Here is a 15,130-nt window from a genome sequence, read left to right as displayed (position 1 = left end):
GGTAACGAACGGATTCTGTGCATTTTCATCATGTAATTATCAATGTAATTTATACGAGACGAGAGTCGCAAACGAGAGAGCTGAAGTTTAACTTTAGCGCCTCGTATTACGGTCATTTGTTTCTTTATCTCATTAATCTATGATGGTGGTAATTAACATGCGATTCACAAAAGCGGCGAGAGAGAAAAAAAAACCAGCAGGAGAGAGTACAAATAAAAATGAAAATAAAAGTTAATCCAAATGACGGTATTATGGTATTATGATGGCTTTACGTCCAAATTGATGGTCAAATATACCCCGATAAAGAAATAGTTATTACATTGTGATGCTTGATAGCATCGATAAATCATGTAAGATGGAAAGAAAATGAGAGTGCAAAAATGAAATAAAGAAAACCGCCAAACAAATAGAAGAAGGTTAAAGAAATCTATAAATAACAATACTCACAGGTGATTCCTTTCTCTAAATCTTCGTAGAAGCCACACATGGCCAATTGCTGTAGCGCTGAGCCAGGCAAACGGCATAGTGGTTCAACACGTCGTAAACGACAGGATATGAGTTCGGCATCACGTAAATTTCGATCACACGGTCTGTGTGCAGTCAAGACGATGCATTATTGTAACCGAAATAAAAAATCGAAGCGTAACGAAGAATGAAAACAAAAAAAAAAGAGAACATTAGGTAAGTTTACAATACATCCATAATCTTGTGGGAGGATATTCTTGTTAATGTCTTATAAAAGAAATTGTATGACTTGCACCTCAACGTGCTTTATTTAATTCGTTCGTATGGTGATGGTGTGTGTTTGTGAGTCTGCTTTTGCAAAGCTATTCATATCAACCACATAATATTCACGCGATACAACACATATTGAGGTTTCTCTTTTGCAATCAGCATTGCCTTTTCTAGACACATACACGTACACATTCATATATCACATTCAGACGATGAGGACAACAACACCACGCGGATATTGTCGACATAATTTTCAAGCATTTCCTAATTGTGTCAATAGAAAATAAGTAGTAGTGGAGTGAGAGAGAAAATGAGAGAGAGAAATGGCATATCGACAAAATGCTGAGCCATATCAAGGGAATACGCGCGAAAAGAAAATGGAATACAGAAAGAACGTCTTCTTACTGCTGATAAACAAAAAATTATATATAAATGTGACGCAATGGAAAAAAGGACGGAAATAAGATGAACAAAAAGAATTTTCAATTCTTACATGCGCCACTCTGGTATAAATTCTTATTGCTCACAGAAAAATTTGCGGATATTTTGAACCCAGAAATCGGTACAAAGCCAGCGGAATGATTTTTGGGTATAACTTAACCGAAAAATCGGTTGAGACTTAAAGTTTGAGAATTTTGATGAGACTTGAACACAGAGCTGTCATTTTAAAACTCTGAAAGTACGTGAACACGACATCGCACACAATGTTCATATTTTCAATGTGCACGCACATTTACATAGAAGTTTGACAATTGCCGAAAAATTGAGTTTTTAAAATTCAGAACCAATATTTGAAATGTTAAACTTCTATGTAAATGTGCGTGCACATTGAAAATATAAGCATTGTGTGCGATGCACATAGTCGTGTGATCGTACGTTCTACCGTGTTCACGTACTTTCAGAATTTTAAAATGACAGTTCTATGTTCAAGTCTCATCAAAATTCTCAAACTTTAAGTCTCAACCGATTTTTCGGTTAAGTTATACCCAAAAATCATTCCGCTGGGCTTTGTACCTATTTCTGGGTTCAAAATATCCGCAAATTTTTCTGTGAGTGCCATTTGCCGCAGTCAGATCCACTATTGTTGGTTTTGTCATTCGCATTCTTATTCTCTTCCATTCTCATTTGTCAGCGGCAATGAATCAGGATTTTATACGTCATTTTTCTTTGCGCTTTGGTCCCTCTCTCTCTCTCTTTCTCTTCTCGATTCCGTATCGATTTTAAGAGAGCGACCAGGCATTAGTTTATTAGTGTGCAGCCTTTTGGACGCATGTACAACAAAAAGAGCAAATCAATACAGCCATTCCTTTGCAATCAACAATGTACTGGGATGCAGATAAGCTGCTGGAGATCATGCAGTTCACTGAATGATAATCAATTTTATGTTTGAATAGTTCAGTTCAAGACCATAAAATACAATCAAAAATGGATGGGAATAAAAAAAGAAATATTGTGCTGCAAGAAGAGTACACTTTTACGATGATGAAAGTATATACGACGCAAATGAAAATCAACGCCGGCCAACAACATCAAAACCAATGACTTACTCTCATATACACGCTCAATAAAAACTATTTCCATTCGATAATATCTGGTTTGTTTTTCTCTTGATTGTACGTCGTTAATTTTGCATGCATAAATTTTCGATGGGATTATCGAATGGTTTTGAACATCATAATTAATGGATTTGAATATCGCGAACAGAGATCTGAAAGAGACTATGAATGCATTCAACACAGCGAATTTAAATGAAAGCTTATGTGCACAATTACTAAGGATGTGAAACAGGTGTGCGCACCGATCCCCACACAATTTCATCTTTCTCTTCTTTCTTTTATTCAAAAAAAAGAGAGAAAAAAATTAAAACGATTTAGCGATTTAGAATAAAAACGATCCAATCATGAGAAACGGAAGCGATTTACTTACTCGACAACGGTACACAACAAATTACATATACACACAACTCTCAAGTGAAAAATTAGCAAATTGAAAAGCTTAGGCACCGTTGATAAATCTACTGGTGGTTGCACGTGCCGCTCGTACTCTCTTGCTCAATCTCATTTTCTGTGTGACACATAATGCGAATGTCGTACGAAATGATTTATGATAGCGCACACCCGTTGTACAACTAGCTGTTAAAATAACACTGCAATTATTGATAAACGTCTGTTTTACATCGACAAAGAACGAACACCATTTGAATTGTAAATTTTGATAATGACAAAGAAACTTCCGTTCGCAAACTCGCATACACAGAGTGAGAGAATGGAACATTTAATGAAACGCCAGTGGAAAATCTAGCGGCGGGATTGATATGAAAAGGAATAAGTAAAGAAAAACGTAGCATAATTCTATTTATGTTCCATTTAATGCGAAAAATACAGAGCTCTTTTGATCCTTTTAAAAAAATGTGTGCACATTTTTTTTTTCGCTATTTTTCTCTTTTCCCATCCGCAACTCGCCTTTGTTATTTGCAACTTTGGAATACAAAAGTGTCATTTCCATTTGACAAAGCTTGTGTAAAATAATTTTTATGCGATTCATTCGTTAGGCCACCACACCAGTTCTCTCTAGAAATTCCATTAAAATTTTCAATTATAATTTCAAATATGAATTGATCCGCTCGTTGGCGTTCGTTTGTTCGTGAAATTCTTAACTTTATCGTGTATTTTTCGGTGTGCCCTTTTTTTGGTTCGGCGTGTGAGTTTATTTCGGATTCTGTCTAAATGTTTTTTGCACACGAAAGGAAGTTTGAGGTTCATTTCAGTCAAACGAACCGAGATTTGCCTTTTTAATAATGCGATGCGGTGATTTACAATGTGATGAGTTCATTTAGTACGCTTCGGAACTAATTGGATTTTCTAAGCCAAGAAGTTTGGCTGTGTGCTACCATGAATTACCATATTTAACAGTGAGTATGAAAAGTTAATTGAAGACTTACACTGTATTACATACTCGAGAAATTGTGTCAACTCAAGGAATTCGTCGATGGAAACAAAGGTAGACACTGATATTGTTTATGTGATTTCCATCTTCATGGCAGGCACACACACACACATTCATACATCATACACAGTGAATCGGCTTGATTAGAAGCGTCGCAGGTGAGCATCAAACCGAAATTGATTTGTGACAGCTACCATAAAATATGCATATATAGACATTTGATTTATAATTTTGTTGTTTTAATGTGTGCACAAATCGCAAAATCCAATTCAGACGCATTCCATCTGCTATACCCAAAAACTGATTAGCTATTCAGAGCGTGTGACGTTAATTCAACAACAAACTAATGGAAAACGGATGTTCAACGCCTACCGCATTCAAGCCAACCAAATTTAGAATTGAATTTTGTATCAAGCACTCCAGCTAAGCTAATTAACCCTTAGAAGGGCATTTCATATGCTTACACGGTATTTTTTATAATGCATAACGACCTCGACAAAAACTATGAAGATATTGTTTTAAAGTCTATTTAATTGGTTGATGGAGAAAACCATAATGATTCGAATGAACGTTACGTCTATTTAAGAGTACGCCTAACAAGGTGCGATCAATAGTTTTGTGAACTGTCAAAAATCCAATGAAAATGGATGCCAACTGATTGGCACTCAAGTTAAATTGCAATTCATTAATCTTTATTATGGTTATGTATTCATTATGGTTATGACGATTCACTTCCAATAAATCAACAAATTTGTTTCTTATGCCATTTGAATGAAACAAAAAGACAATCGTTTTGCTATTATGACAATCAATTTACCAAAATTAAAACATCACCCAAGGCCTTTTTCTTGACATTTTGTTACCCATTCGAAATGAATTACGACGTTGATATTTAACATGCTTTTTTTTCGAGTGTGAAAATATGCGCATTTTCTTTTATGTTGAAATCTCTTGGACTTTCTTATTTCCGTTTTAAAATAGAAAGCAAAAAATGCATCGAATGACATAGCCTCAAGAATCACAAAACTACTTATAAGTAGTTTATACCATTGGGTTTTTTCTTCTGCACTTTTATGTATGTAATATGTCAGTTTTCTTGCATCGTTGTTTCTCACTGAATATAAGTTAGCACGAAGGCATATACGTGACAACTGAAGCATTCTAGGAGAAAAACAGGTTAGTAGAATCAGCCTCAACTTTATCATGCAACCAAAATGGAATTTAGAATAAAGTTTCAACATCAATTGTTCTTCAGTGATGGAAGTCTGGAAATATTTCATTCAGCCTCGTTTCTTGTCAATGTAGGGGAAAAAATCCAATAATAAATTTTCATTCCAATCTACCGCTCATATCATGGCGAAAAACATAAATTAATATTTGAACTGTGAACTTATTGACTTTTTAGTTTTTATTTTCATAGTAGCGTATTCGATGAATGGATTGCGTTTTTGCTGGAATTCGATATAAATTTGAATATTAATTCCTCGTGTTTTTTATTTTCATTCGACGATAACAACAAAAACGAACATGGATGGAATGTGAGAGAGTTATGTTTACATTTATATTACATTGATATAAAAAGTAGTCCATGTCGACATGAAAATTCACATGTAAAGCGTTTATTTTATATGTCAATTATACAATGCAGCAATGTCGATCATAAAATAAATTTCGCGAATTCTTTTCCACAGAATTTTCCAATCTTATTTTCGAAATGTGCCAAACGTATTTATATGTTTGATGGAACCGAGTTATTTCATTCGGTGGTATGGCAATTAAGTTTGATGCTTTCAATATGGTATAAATTTTGCATTTGCTTTTAACGCCTTTGTTCTTACGCTTAAAATTTAAGTTTTGAAATTTGCTTAAACATGAGCCGAAAACTTTTACTTGCCATCGTTTACATTGTAGCACATTAGAATGGCATTGGCATGACCAATGCTCATGAATATCGGATATATATGCTTGCGAATATATATACCAGAGTTTATGTGCCAAAGCAGTCTACATTCAAATGCAATATGATATTGAATTGGTGCTGTGCAACAAAGATTCATAAAATGTCTAGATGTTGGGCTTGGGCTAAAATAAATGCTGAAGTGCAGTGTTTTAAGTGTGGATTGTGTAAAGTTACCATTAATTATATAAAAAATGTTTCAAAATTCTTTGTTCCACTTCCACGATGCAAAAATGCACAGATTATAAATTTTAAGGGTTAAAATCATGGTTAAAAGTAGGACGAAAAAATCTCCACCAAATCAACAATTTTAAAATGGATCCAAAGTCAAAAGGTAAAACAGCGGAAGGAAAAGCCACACATTTCCGAAAACCAACAAATTGCAACGACATGCGACAATAACAATAGACCAAAACACCAACAATTATCGGGATAGACATTGAGTGTGACACGGTATGTTGCTAATCTAAGGATTCACATGGGCAAATTGATAAAATTTGTCATTGTTTCAGTTTCCCGGGATTAAATTCAGCTACGTTCATATCATTTGTGTAAAATACCAAATATCCTGCGTACCTTGAACGCTACGTTTTACATTCTCTTTCGCATCGTTATCATCATTCCTTCCGAGTAAAAAAGAACAAAAAAAAATCTCACAAATATATGCATGCCACAGCAGCCAACACACCGGCACAACAATATAGCATAACGAACAAAACACGCTCTTTGTGTTTCAGTGTCAATTAATTATATTTTGGTTTTGGTGCGCTTTTTCGCAAATGACAAATGAACCGCGTTTCCAATCCAAATTTTTAATGAAAACAACCACCTGACAAAGAGATGGAAAATGTTTAACAATGATACAAAGCCACATTATTTGTGAAGCGTCACAATCATAAGTGTTAGAATGTGGAGGTGGCACTTGCATGAAAGTGCGAGTTCATACTCTCTTCATAATAAACAAAATGTGTGTTGGTGTGTTTGTTGTGTGTTCACTTTGTCATTTTTCGTCAAGCCTAATATGGCTGGCTTGAAATAACCCAAGCGAAAGAGAACGAAATAACAAAAAAAAATTACCGCCGAGAATCTAATATAGAATGAACATTCTATTTGAACAGTCAGTGTGTCTTCGTTTTATTTATTGTCAAAGCGACATTTAGACATATCAATCAAAATGTGTGCGTGTCGTATTTATTTAGAGATTGATGGTTTGAGAGATAGAGTCTTGCAATTACAATGGACATTTTATTGGCGTCGTTGGCACCATTTGGAGTTCGCCTTAAAATTGAATGTAGAAATTACTCATTCTGTGTGTATGTCGCGGGCGCGGGTGCAAGCCAGCATGCGTACAAACAAACACAGAAGACGAAAAAAAACAGTGCCAGCACTAAGAAAGTTGATCTATATTCTTGCAACCGGAGCCAGTGAGCTACAATTAATTTTTAATAAACTGAATTGTGGACGAGACAAACGACAAGTGTTTTGTCGCTGATGCTCTAATGGATCCAAATGCTCACTAAGCGTATACCAATGTATTAAGCACAATAAAGACGACACATAATACTCAAATGGGCTAAAAAGTCGGTACGACATTGTTCTTTATGATTCGACAAAACGATTCGATAAATTGATAAAGCCATTGGGAAAAAGTAGATTTAGCACCCCAAAACGGAACCCAACATAATGGAAAAAGATGGAAGAAAAACGATGCCGACTGTAGAGATGCTGAAATGGAATAAAATGATTTTGAGCACTCTCTATTAAAATGATTTTTTGCCATACTATATCGCCAAGGTCGATGCGACGTGAGTGTATGTGTATATGGTTTTTCATTCTCAAATATTTGCGAAAGACTCAATACGGATTCGGTTTCATTGACCATTGATATCATTGTCATCATCAAACAAAGCCGTAAATTTCAACAGGTTTTTCTGCGTATTCCCAATAAAAGATCGAAAGAATGAAAAACAGAATCATTTCATCTTGAGTAGTATATATCTAAATATATAGTTCGAGTTATTTCGATCGATTTGTATTTTATTTTTTGATTGTGCTTTCAATGTGCTTATGTGCTATAAGTGTTTCTCTCTTGGTTTCTCTGTATTTGCGAATAAGAATACAAATTACATCGATGATTTATATGCTATTTGCTCTTCATTAGGCATGGCATTTGGTATTTTTGTAATCAGACTGGTATTTCTTTTCTTTCCATCGTTTTCTGGTCGTGATTTCTCTTATTTTTTATTGCATTTAAGGCATCAATTTAAAAGCCACCGTGGGCTAAAACATGTGAAAAACTTCACCGAAAGGGCTGAAAATGAAAACTTTCTCGACAACCAAAAATCTGATTATTTTTTGTGGCATTATAAGTATGCAGAAATTTGGTGTGTACACCACCAAAACCAAACGACCGAAAGATAAAGTGGCATGCGTTCGCTACCCGTTTCACTCTAAGCTTCATGTACACGACATCGATGTCTTCAGGAAAAATGGAAAAGTGACAATGGGAAAAATAAAAAGGAAACTGATAGAGCACCAGATATCGAAGAGTCGAAGAACGGAAGAATGCAGAAAGAAGAAAAAAGTAAATTACTCTGGATGAAGAAGAAAAAAAACTTCGAGTATAAATGATTACGAAGCTTTTGTCAGTTAGGTCTTGAATATAGTCAAGCTATTGAATATTCGGTTATTTTGGTTGAGAATGGAGTGTGTGTGTGTGCATGAGACGAGAAGAATATCAACATCAACAACAATAGCAGGGAATACGGCAATATTCAATACAGCAGCTTTCAAAATAACAAAAGATGGATAGAAGAAAAATGCGAAGCAGGGCAGAGTTTCTACCTTTTAGATGATATCGAATATTTGTGCACTTTACACGACGTAAATATTATACATATCTCTTAATGTTATTCTTTGAATTGAATGAATATGTACGCTATGCAAAAGCCACAAGCTACTGGCAGTGTATCTTTTTTTTTCTCTCTTGCGATTCGCATTTCTACTTTGCGCTAAATGTGTTGCTGTTGGTGATGAAGTGACGCGAACGAAGATAAAAATTAATTTTTGACAATATTTTCGGGGAAAAAAATGTTACCGTGTTTCGTTGTCGCTCGTATTTTTGTTGTTGTTCTCACTCCCTTTCTTTCGCTCTTTTTACACGATGAACTTGTTAACCTGAAGCATTTTGAAGCATACGAATATATTTTTGGAATTTCAAAATTGGCTTTAGAAGCAAAAAAAAAAAACACGACCGGCCGAGGACGATTGACGTAATCGCTCGTTTGTTGTTGCTTTTGATCTTTGTTCTATTAAGTTCAGCAAATATTTGAAAAAATGGTGACCACAACAACAACAACAGCACATGACTCAATTTATTATTCGATTGTATAAATATCTTCCCCGGCATTTCTTTTGTTTCTCCAAAAATTTATCTCACGAGTTTTAAATGAATACACAGATTCATCAGTTCGAGCTCTTTCTAATACCTTGGAGACAAAAAGGTTAAATCTGTCCATAAAAATAGATAAGTTTGGAAACGAATGAAAAAAAAAACACTTCCATTTGGATATTAAATAATTTGCTTGTGAGAGCAAAGATGACGTATTAGATTTGGGAACGGCGGCGCGCAGAAAATGAAACACGGACATTAAATGTGACATGAAACAAAGGTACAATCTTTGGTATTGTTTTACATAAACAACATTCAAAATATAACTGAATTGAACTAAAAATAAATGTTCGACAGCGGACACATCACATAAAACAGACAACTTAAGTCTTGTGTTAATGTTAAACCAAATTCCAGATACGGTTATGCCAATGAAATCTCAATAAATGTTTGAATTTTATTGAACAAACAACTTCTTTAGAAAATACAAACAATAAAGAGAAAAGTATAAAAGGATAACGGGTGAAAAAACAAAACAGACACACATCCACATGAAGGGAAGAATGATAACGTACGAAATAAAATCGAAACGACAAGGGTATGCTGCGTCCTGTGTGTGTGTGTGTTTGCCATTGGCTTTGATTTAAAGCTTAAGCTGATGTGCAACCGAATTCTTAACGCTGAATTTAATGATACATCTAATGAAATGTAATGTAATGAATAAAATATATAGCTATAACCTTTTATCGATGGCTGTGATCCATTCCATTGCCATGATAAATAATCGTAATGTCGCCTGTGTGCTGGTTCAAATATTTTGGGGCTCGAAATGAGATGCAGCAGCAGCAGCAGCTTTTTCATATACGTTGTCTCATTCAATCACTCAACGTACCTGTGTGCGGTGTGTGTGTGTGATTGACTTTTTTCGATGGCTTCTTTAACTTTTCCGTTTATTTTACTCGTTTTTGCTCTTGGCAACAAACTGTTTGCTAAATTTCCTTTTATTTCAATGTTTGTTTATTTATTTAGTTTTTTTTTTTTAAATTAAAAATCTTCAATTGAAAGACTTTTGTTCATCACACGTTTGCAACGATAAAGAATTTCTTTAAAAAAAAAATATTACTTCGTTTATTTAAACAGTGAAGTTTTTTTTATCAACAAAACGAATTGCTGACTCGACTTTCGATGAAAAAAAAATTTGCGTAATGATTCAGAATCTCGTATGTAATTCACTTTAATTTACACAATACAGTCAATAATTTTGGTTGCATGTGTTCTCCTTTGCTTCATATAAACTCATTTTTAATATCAATATCAATTCCTTGATAGACCCGATCATAATATCGATACGATGTAGCGCGCGCGCGTCTCCAATGTCTCTCACATGTGTGTATTTTTCTATGTATATACGAATATATGATGTATATCAGTAAATGGGAAACGATATTAATTATCGGAATATTATTTTACTCAACCAATATCTAAATGGTTTGCGGCTAAAATTTATTGTACACAAATCGATCTGTATATAAAATCATAAATCTCATGCACTGCGCGATGTGTTTAAGTGCAAACAATTCACATTATATTAAATATTATTGCTTTATTAGTAGTTATTTGTCGGGTTTTAGCGAATAGCGAAATTGGTCTAGTTTCTTTCTTTCATTTATTTTATTTCTTTAATTATAGTTTTGTATATATATTGATGTCGGGGTGTTTGCCAAGTCTCACACAGTGTGTTTGTTTGACGTGCATGGGGTCCTCTCACACTCTCTTTCTCACTCTCACTTTACGTTTATCAAATCGACCGACGGAAACAGATTAAGTGGCTGATATATATATTTTTTTTTAGTTCTAGCAATTTTTGCCAACAATTTATGGATGATTGTTATCGCGTCGCTCGAGAACAATGCCATTTAACAACTGCTCCAAAACTCAATAGTGTGTATACGCGCAGTTAACACTTCTGTTCGGTTTTTTTTTTCTATTTTGTAACGTTTTTGTTGTTGTTTTTCGTCTGTGAAAACTGTTGCTGTTCAAATGGTTTTGATTGCAATTTTCAGCCGATTATCCTTCATGTTTTTACACAGAGCACATCGATGCAATGGAATAGAACGGGCACATATAGTATGCTAAGAACGATGCTGTAGCTGTATCAAATTCAATGGGGATGATGTCTTGATTTATGTGCTTTACTGTGCGGTTGAACTTGGAATTTTTGATGAATGACAACATGTAACAAATGGTGTGCTATTGTGTTTTGTGCTGTATTGATGTCGTGCGTCTTTACACCGATCTAGATATTTGAGCATGAAAAAAAGGAGATACATTGTAATTAAGAAATTCTTGTAGCAACTTAAGTGATTTTCTCAAATATAATTATCATAGAATCAAATGTCACATGACAACAAATTGAAACGACGGGAGAAAAAGACCAGATGATAAAAAAAGAACATCGAAAAATAAAAGTCGGAAAAGATATTATAACTACATGGGTTGTGTGTGTGCACTCTATGCTTGTGTATTTACAGACGAAGACACTAATTAAATGAGCATATTTTATCATCAGCAACATCATTAGCTGACAACAAAGTGAATCGTTTTCATTTTGGGTCAACTCGAAAATGCTATACACATTCTCTCAGACTCCGAGCCAGCCAATGTTAGGTTGCTGTGGCTGCTCCTTCTTCTGCTGATTGTTTTTTTTTTTCGGGTTGGATTCTAATTCGTGGTCCCCCGTTTTGTCACAAAAATAATAAACAACACGTTGCTCTTTGTGAAAATTCGAAATAAAAGAAAAAAATACAACAACAGCAATAACAACTTCGGATCCCGTTGAAAAGTTTTGAATTTTCATTTGACTAACTCTGAAATGAACAAATGATAATTTATTGCTCTCGGGGTTTTTCAATTCTCATTAAAATTGCAACAATTCCTTTTGTTACATGCGTTCGAGACCAAAGCAAATGCTCACGGTGAATGCCAATGTTTTTTTAAAACTCTTCATTCTAACCCCTTTTCAATGCAGTGCGCGAGTTTTATTATTAATGAAATTAAAGTTGCAGCATTCACGTATACTGTAAGAGGCGAAGTTTTTTTTTCTCTCTCTCTCTATCTCTCAATATATTTTTTTCTTCTTGTGGATTCTTCATGTGTTACTCTCTTTCTCTTTCTCTTTCTCTATCTCATTATGAAGCTTTGCAGATTGAAAAAGAAGTTTGAACAATTTTCTACAATTTTTATTAAAGACCGAGTGAGCAGTTTTATTTATTCAGACGATGGCATATTCTATTTAAAAGACTCAACACAACTTGGTGTATGCAATTTATGGAATCAACTAAAGATCGAGAGCTCGAATATTTTGTAAACGTCAAATACTAAACTCATAAGAACCGAGACAACGCACATACATGAATCCGAAGAAGAAGAACAAGAAGTAGAAAAACGCATAATTAATTACTATTTGAGAGAACAAACAACTGTGTTTTAATCAATCTACTTAATACTCTTTCACCCACTGTGCGTTATATTGTTAAATACTTGGTTGACGTGTGCAAAGCACAAGAACCCTAGAGCACAAAAAAATAGTATCATTTCATTTTTTATCGTGGTCGTTATTATTATTGTTATAATTATAATTATTATTACGATTATTATTTTGGTTTCGTTTAATTCGGTTCGAATCTGTTTTACTTTAGCTTCATCAAGTATGTAAGTAACCAAATGATATTGTAAATAAATAATATCGCAAATGAAACGAATTCATATATGACGACAAGGTAAACAATGAGTAAATCGTCTGAAGTGCCGAACGACAGAGTAAAGCGAAGAAAAAAAAAACACACAGTAAAGAAATAACGAAACTTATAAGAAGTAAAGATGAATATAAACAAGTTCACCCACTTACTTGACTATCGGCATCGTCTCCAGTAAATTTAACGCTGTATTGGCTAAAACACCGTTAACACATACACGCACATTTACCAAATGTGCACGGAATTAAGATTATTCAACTCCTTTGATACGTTTATATTTTATATATCGCGCAAATGTTGTTTGTTTGTTATTTTTTTATTATATTCTTTTCTTCACTTGATCTGCTGTTCGTGCTTCTTTCCTATTTCTCTTTGACAAAACAACAACAACAATAATAAAAAAAAACTGCGTTCAGATGAATGAGCTGAGCTGGCGCTACTGCCTTCTTCTGCTTTATAACTTTCGACGTTATTTTTCAATATTATTTATTTATGTCGTATTTTATGCATTTGATTATTCACACTAATAAAGTAGCTTGTTGATTTCGTCAGATTTGTGTTTTGTTTTGGATCGCACGTTTTTGAATGCTGCTTTCAATGAATATGGTGTGCTTGAATGCTGGGCTGCAAATGAATCCAAAACCAAAACAACAAAAATGTATTAACCCACCGAAATTCTTTTCGTTTTTAGAAAACACTAATACACCGCATCATACGCATACAATTAATAAAGTGAAATATGAAGTGTGGATAAAGTTGTAAGCCAGGTTGAATTTGCTTTTTAATCAACTTTATCGCTTCATTTTTTTTTTTCGAATAAAAACAAAACAGAACATGGATATACATTTTCATTTGAAAAATATATAGGCAAAAAACTTGCTCAGATGTTACCTTCAATAAATTATGTTTGTTTGTTTCTCAATTTAAACGTTTTCACTGTTAATTCACAATTTGAATACGGGCAAATCGTCAATGAAACGGATGTTTTTGCTAAGGATTTCGTGGTCAACGCGAAATAACAAAGCAATAAATTGCCTCCTTTTTCCATGCAATGGAATTAATGGTTCGTGAACGTGTGTGAGAGTTTGTTTTTGTTTTTATTGTATGTAGGATACGTTGTGTGTGTGAAGCATTCAACTTCCCCCGTGCAGCTTTTCAAGGCAAACAAATGTGAATGGTTCGAGTGTCAGTTTATAAACAATTTCATTATTTGAATTAAAATCGAAAATAGAAAACAGAACAATGCCAAATATTCACGAATTAACGTTAAAATATCGAACGCAAAACGAAAACCAATTTCAAAATGAATAATTTACAACAATCAAGAGAATTGATGTCAAATTAATTAAATGCACCAAACAGAAAGTGTGAGTGTAATCATTAAATGCTTAACACAACAAACAAATTGATTAAATTTCTATGTGTCATACACACATCGAGAGAAATAGAGGGAGAGGGAGAGATAGAGAGAGAGAGAGAGAAAGAGCACTTAATACAAAAATAAAAATAATAATAATAAAATCTAGTACGAATGTTACCATTCACACAGTGAACGCAAAACACAGAGTAACGGGCAACGAACAAAACGGATCGCAGCAAATGTTAGTGTACAATGTGAACACCTCAGATGTTCGAAATGGACTGAATTTTAAATGGACATTTCATATAGTATTTAGTGGCTAGAAGATTTCAGCATTCAACAGAGGAAAATGAGGAGATGTACGTATGGCATGCCATGGTGTATGGCACATATTGCCGCCGCCGCCGACACCGTCGTAGTCATCGTCGTCGTCGCATTCGTCATCCGCATATATAGACGACAGTCGGTGAGTTTTCTCTGGCTTTGGCTTTGCCTGCATACGATTTACGAAAACTGTTTTGTTTTTACTCATGAACGTGTGTACTCTCATATTCATGCCAGTATATTTCATATTGTTGTTATGCTTTATATTTAAATTTTGTATGGAGCCCAACCAAATGCTATGAGCGGTAGATGCGTTCATACGTAATCGAATATACACATGAGCACTGAACCGTACAGATTGTATGTATGTGATAGAAAGAGTGTGTGTCGAGCTTCGGAACGATTTTGCTTGCTCTGTGCTTCAACTCTTCGTGTTCTGTGAAACTTCGAGTGGGTACGCAAAACTAAAGACGATACAAAATGCGTGCAAAAATTTCTATGGAAAATTGTGTATTTAATATGAGTTCGTGTGCTTCATGCCTAGCACAAGGTATACTGAAAACACTTAAACAAATATATATAAGCCAGTCAGCCAGCCAGCCAGCAAGCACAAGCACCAAATAAAGTCAGGGTTTTTTCGTATCCCCTTGTGTGTGTGTGTG

General features: G+C 34.3%; 1 protein-coding gene across 6 annotated transcripts in view; it reads right to left on the bottom strand.

Moving 5' to 3' along the window:
• The window catches only part of LOC116352135 (rap guanine nucleotide exchange factor 4), a 40,310-nt gene extending 25,892 nt beyond the window's left edge, over positions 1–14,418 (bottom strand). For 2 of the 6 annotated variants that reach the window (XM_031784456.1, XM_031784463.1), the window contains exons 1-5: positions 14,323–14,413; positions 13,676–13,935; positions 12,937–13,408; positions 9,770–11,325; positions 448–590 (exon numbers count right to left, since the gene is read on the bottom strand). In XM_031784456.1, coding sequence (XP_031640316.1) covers positions 448–590; positions 9,770–9,804 — 178 coding nt within the window. In that variant the 5' untranslated portion in view covers positions 9,805–11,325; positions 12,937–13,408; positions 13,676–13,935; positions 14,323–14,413. Of the gene's footprint in view, positions 1–447; positions 591–9,769; positions 11,326–12,932; positions 13,409–13,675; positions 13,936–14,322 lie in introns of all 6 variants that reach the window. The other 4 variants (XM_031784458.1, XM_031784462.1, XM_031784457.1 and 1 more) reach the window with 4 other exon arrangements.
• Positions 14,419–15,130: the final 712 nt, after the last annotated feature.

This window comes from Contarinia nasturtii, unplaced genomic scaffold, assembly GCF_009176525.2.
Source record: "Contarinia nasturtii isolate CC-2019 unplaced genomic scaffold, AAFC_CNas_1.1 Cnas_scaffold_187, whole genome shotgun sequence".
In the NCBI taxonomy this organism is placed as follows: domain Eukaryota; kingdom Metazoa; phylum Arthropoda; class Insecta; order Diptera; family Cecidomyiidae; genus Contarinia; species Contarinia nasturtii.
Note: the sequence above shows the minus strand (reverse complement) of the source record. Positions and strands in the feature narration are given on the sequence as shown.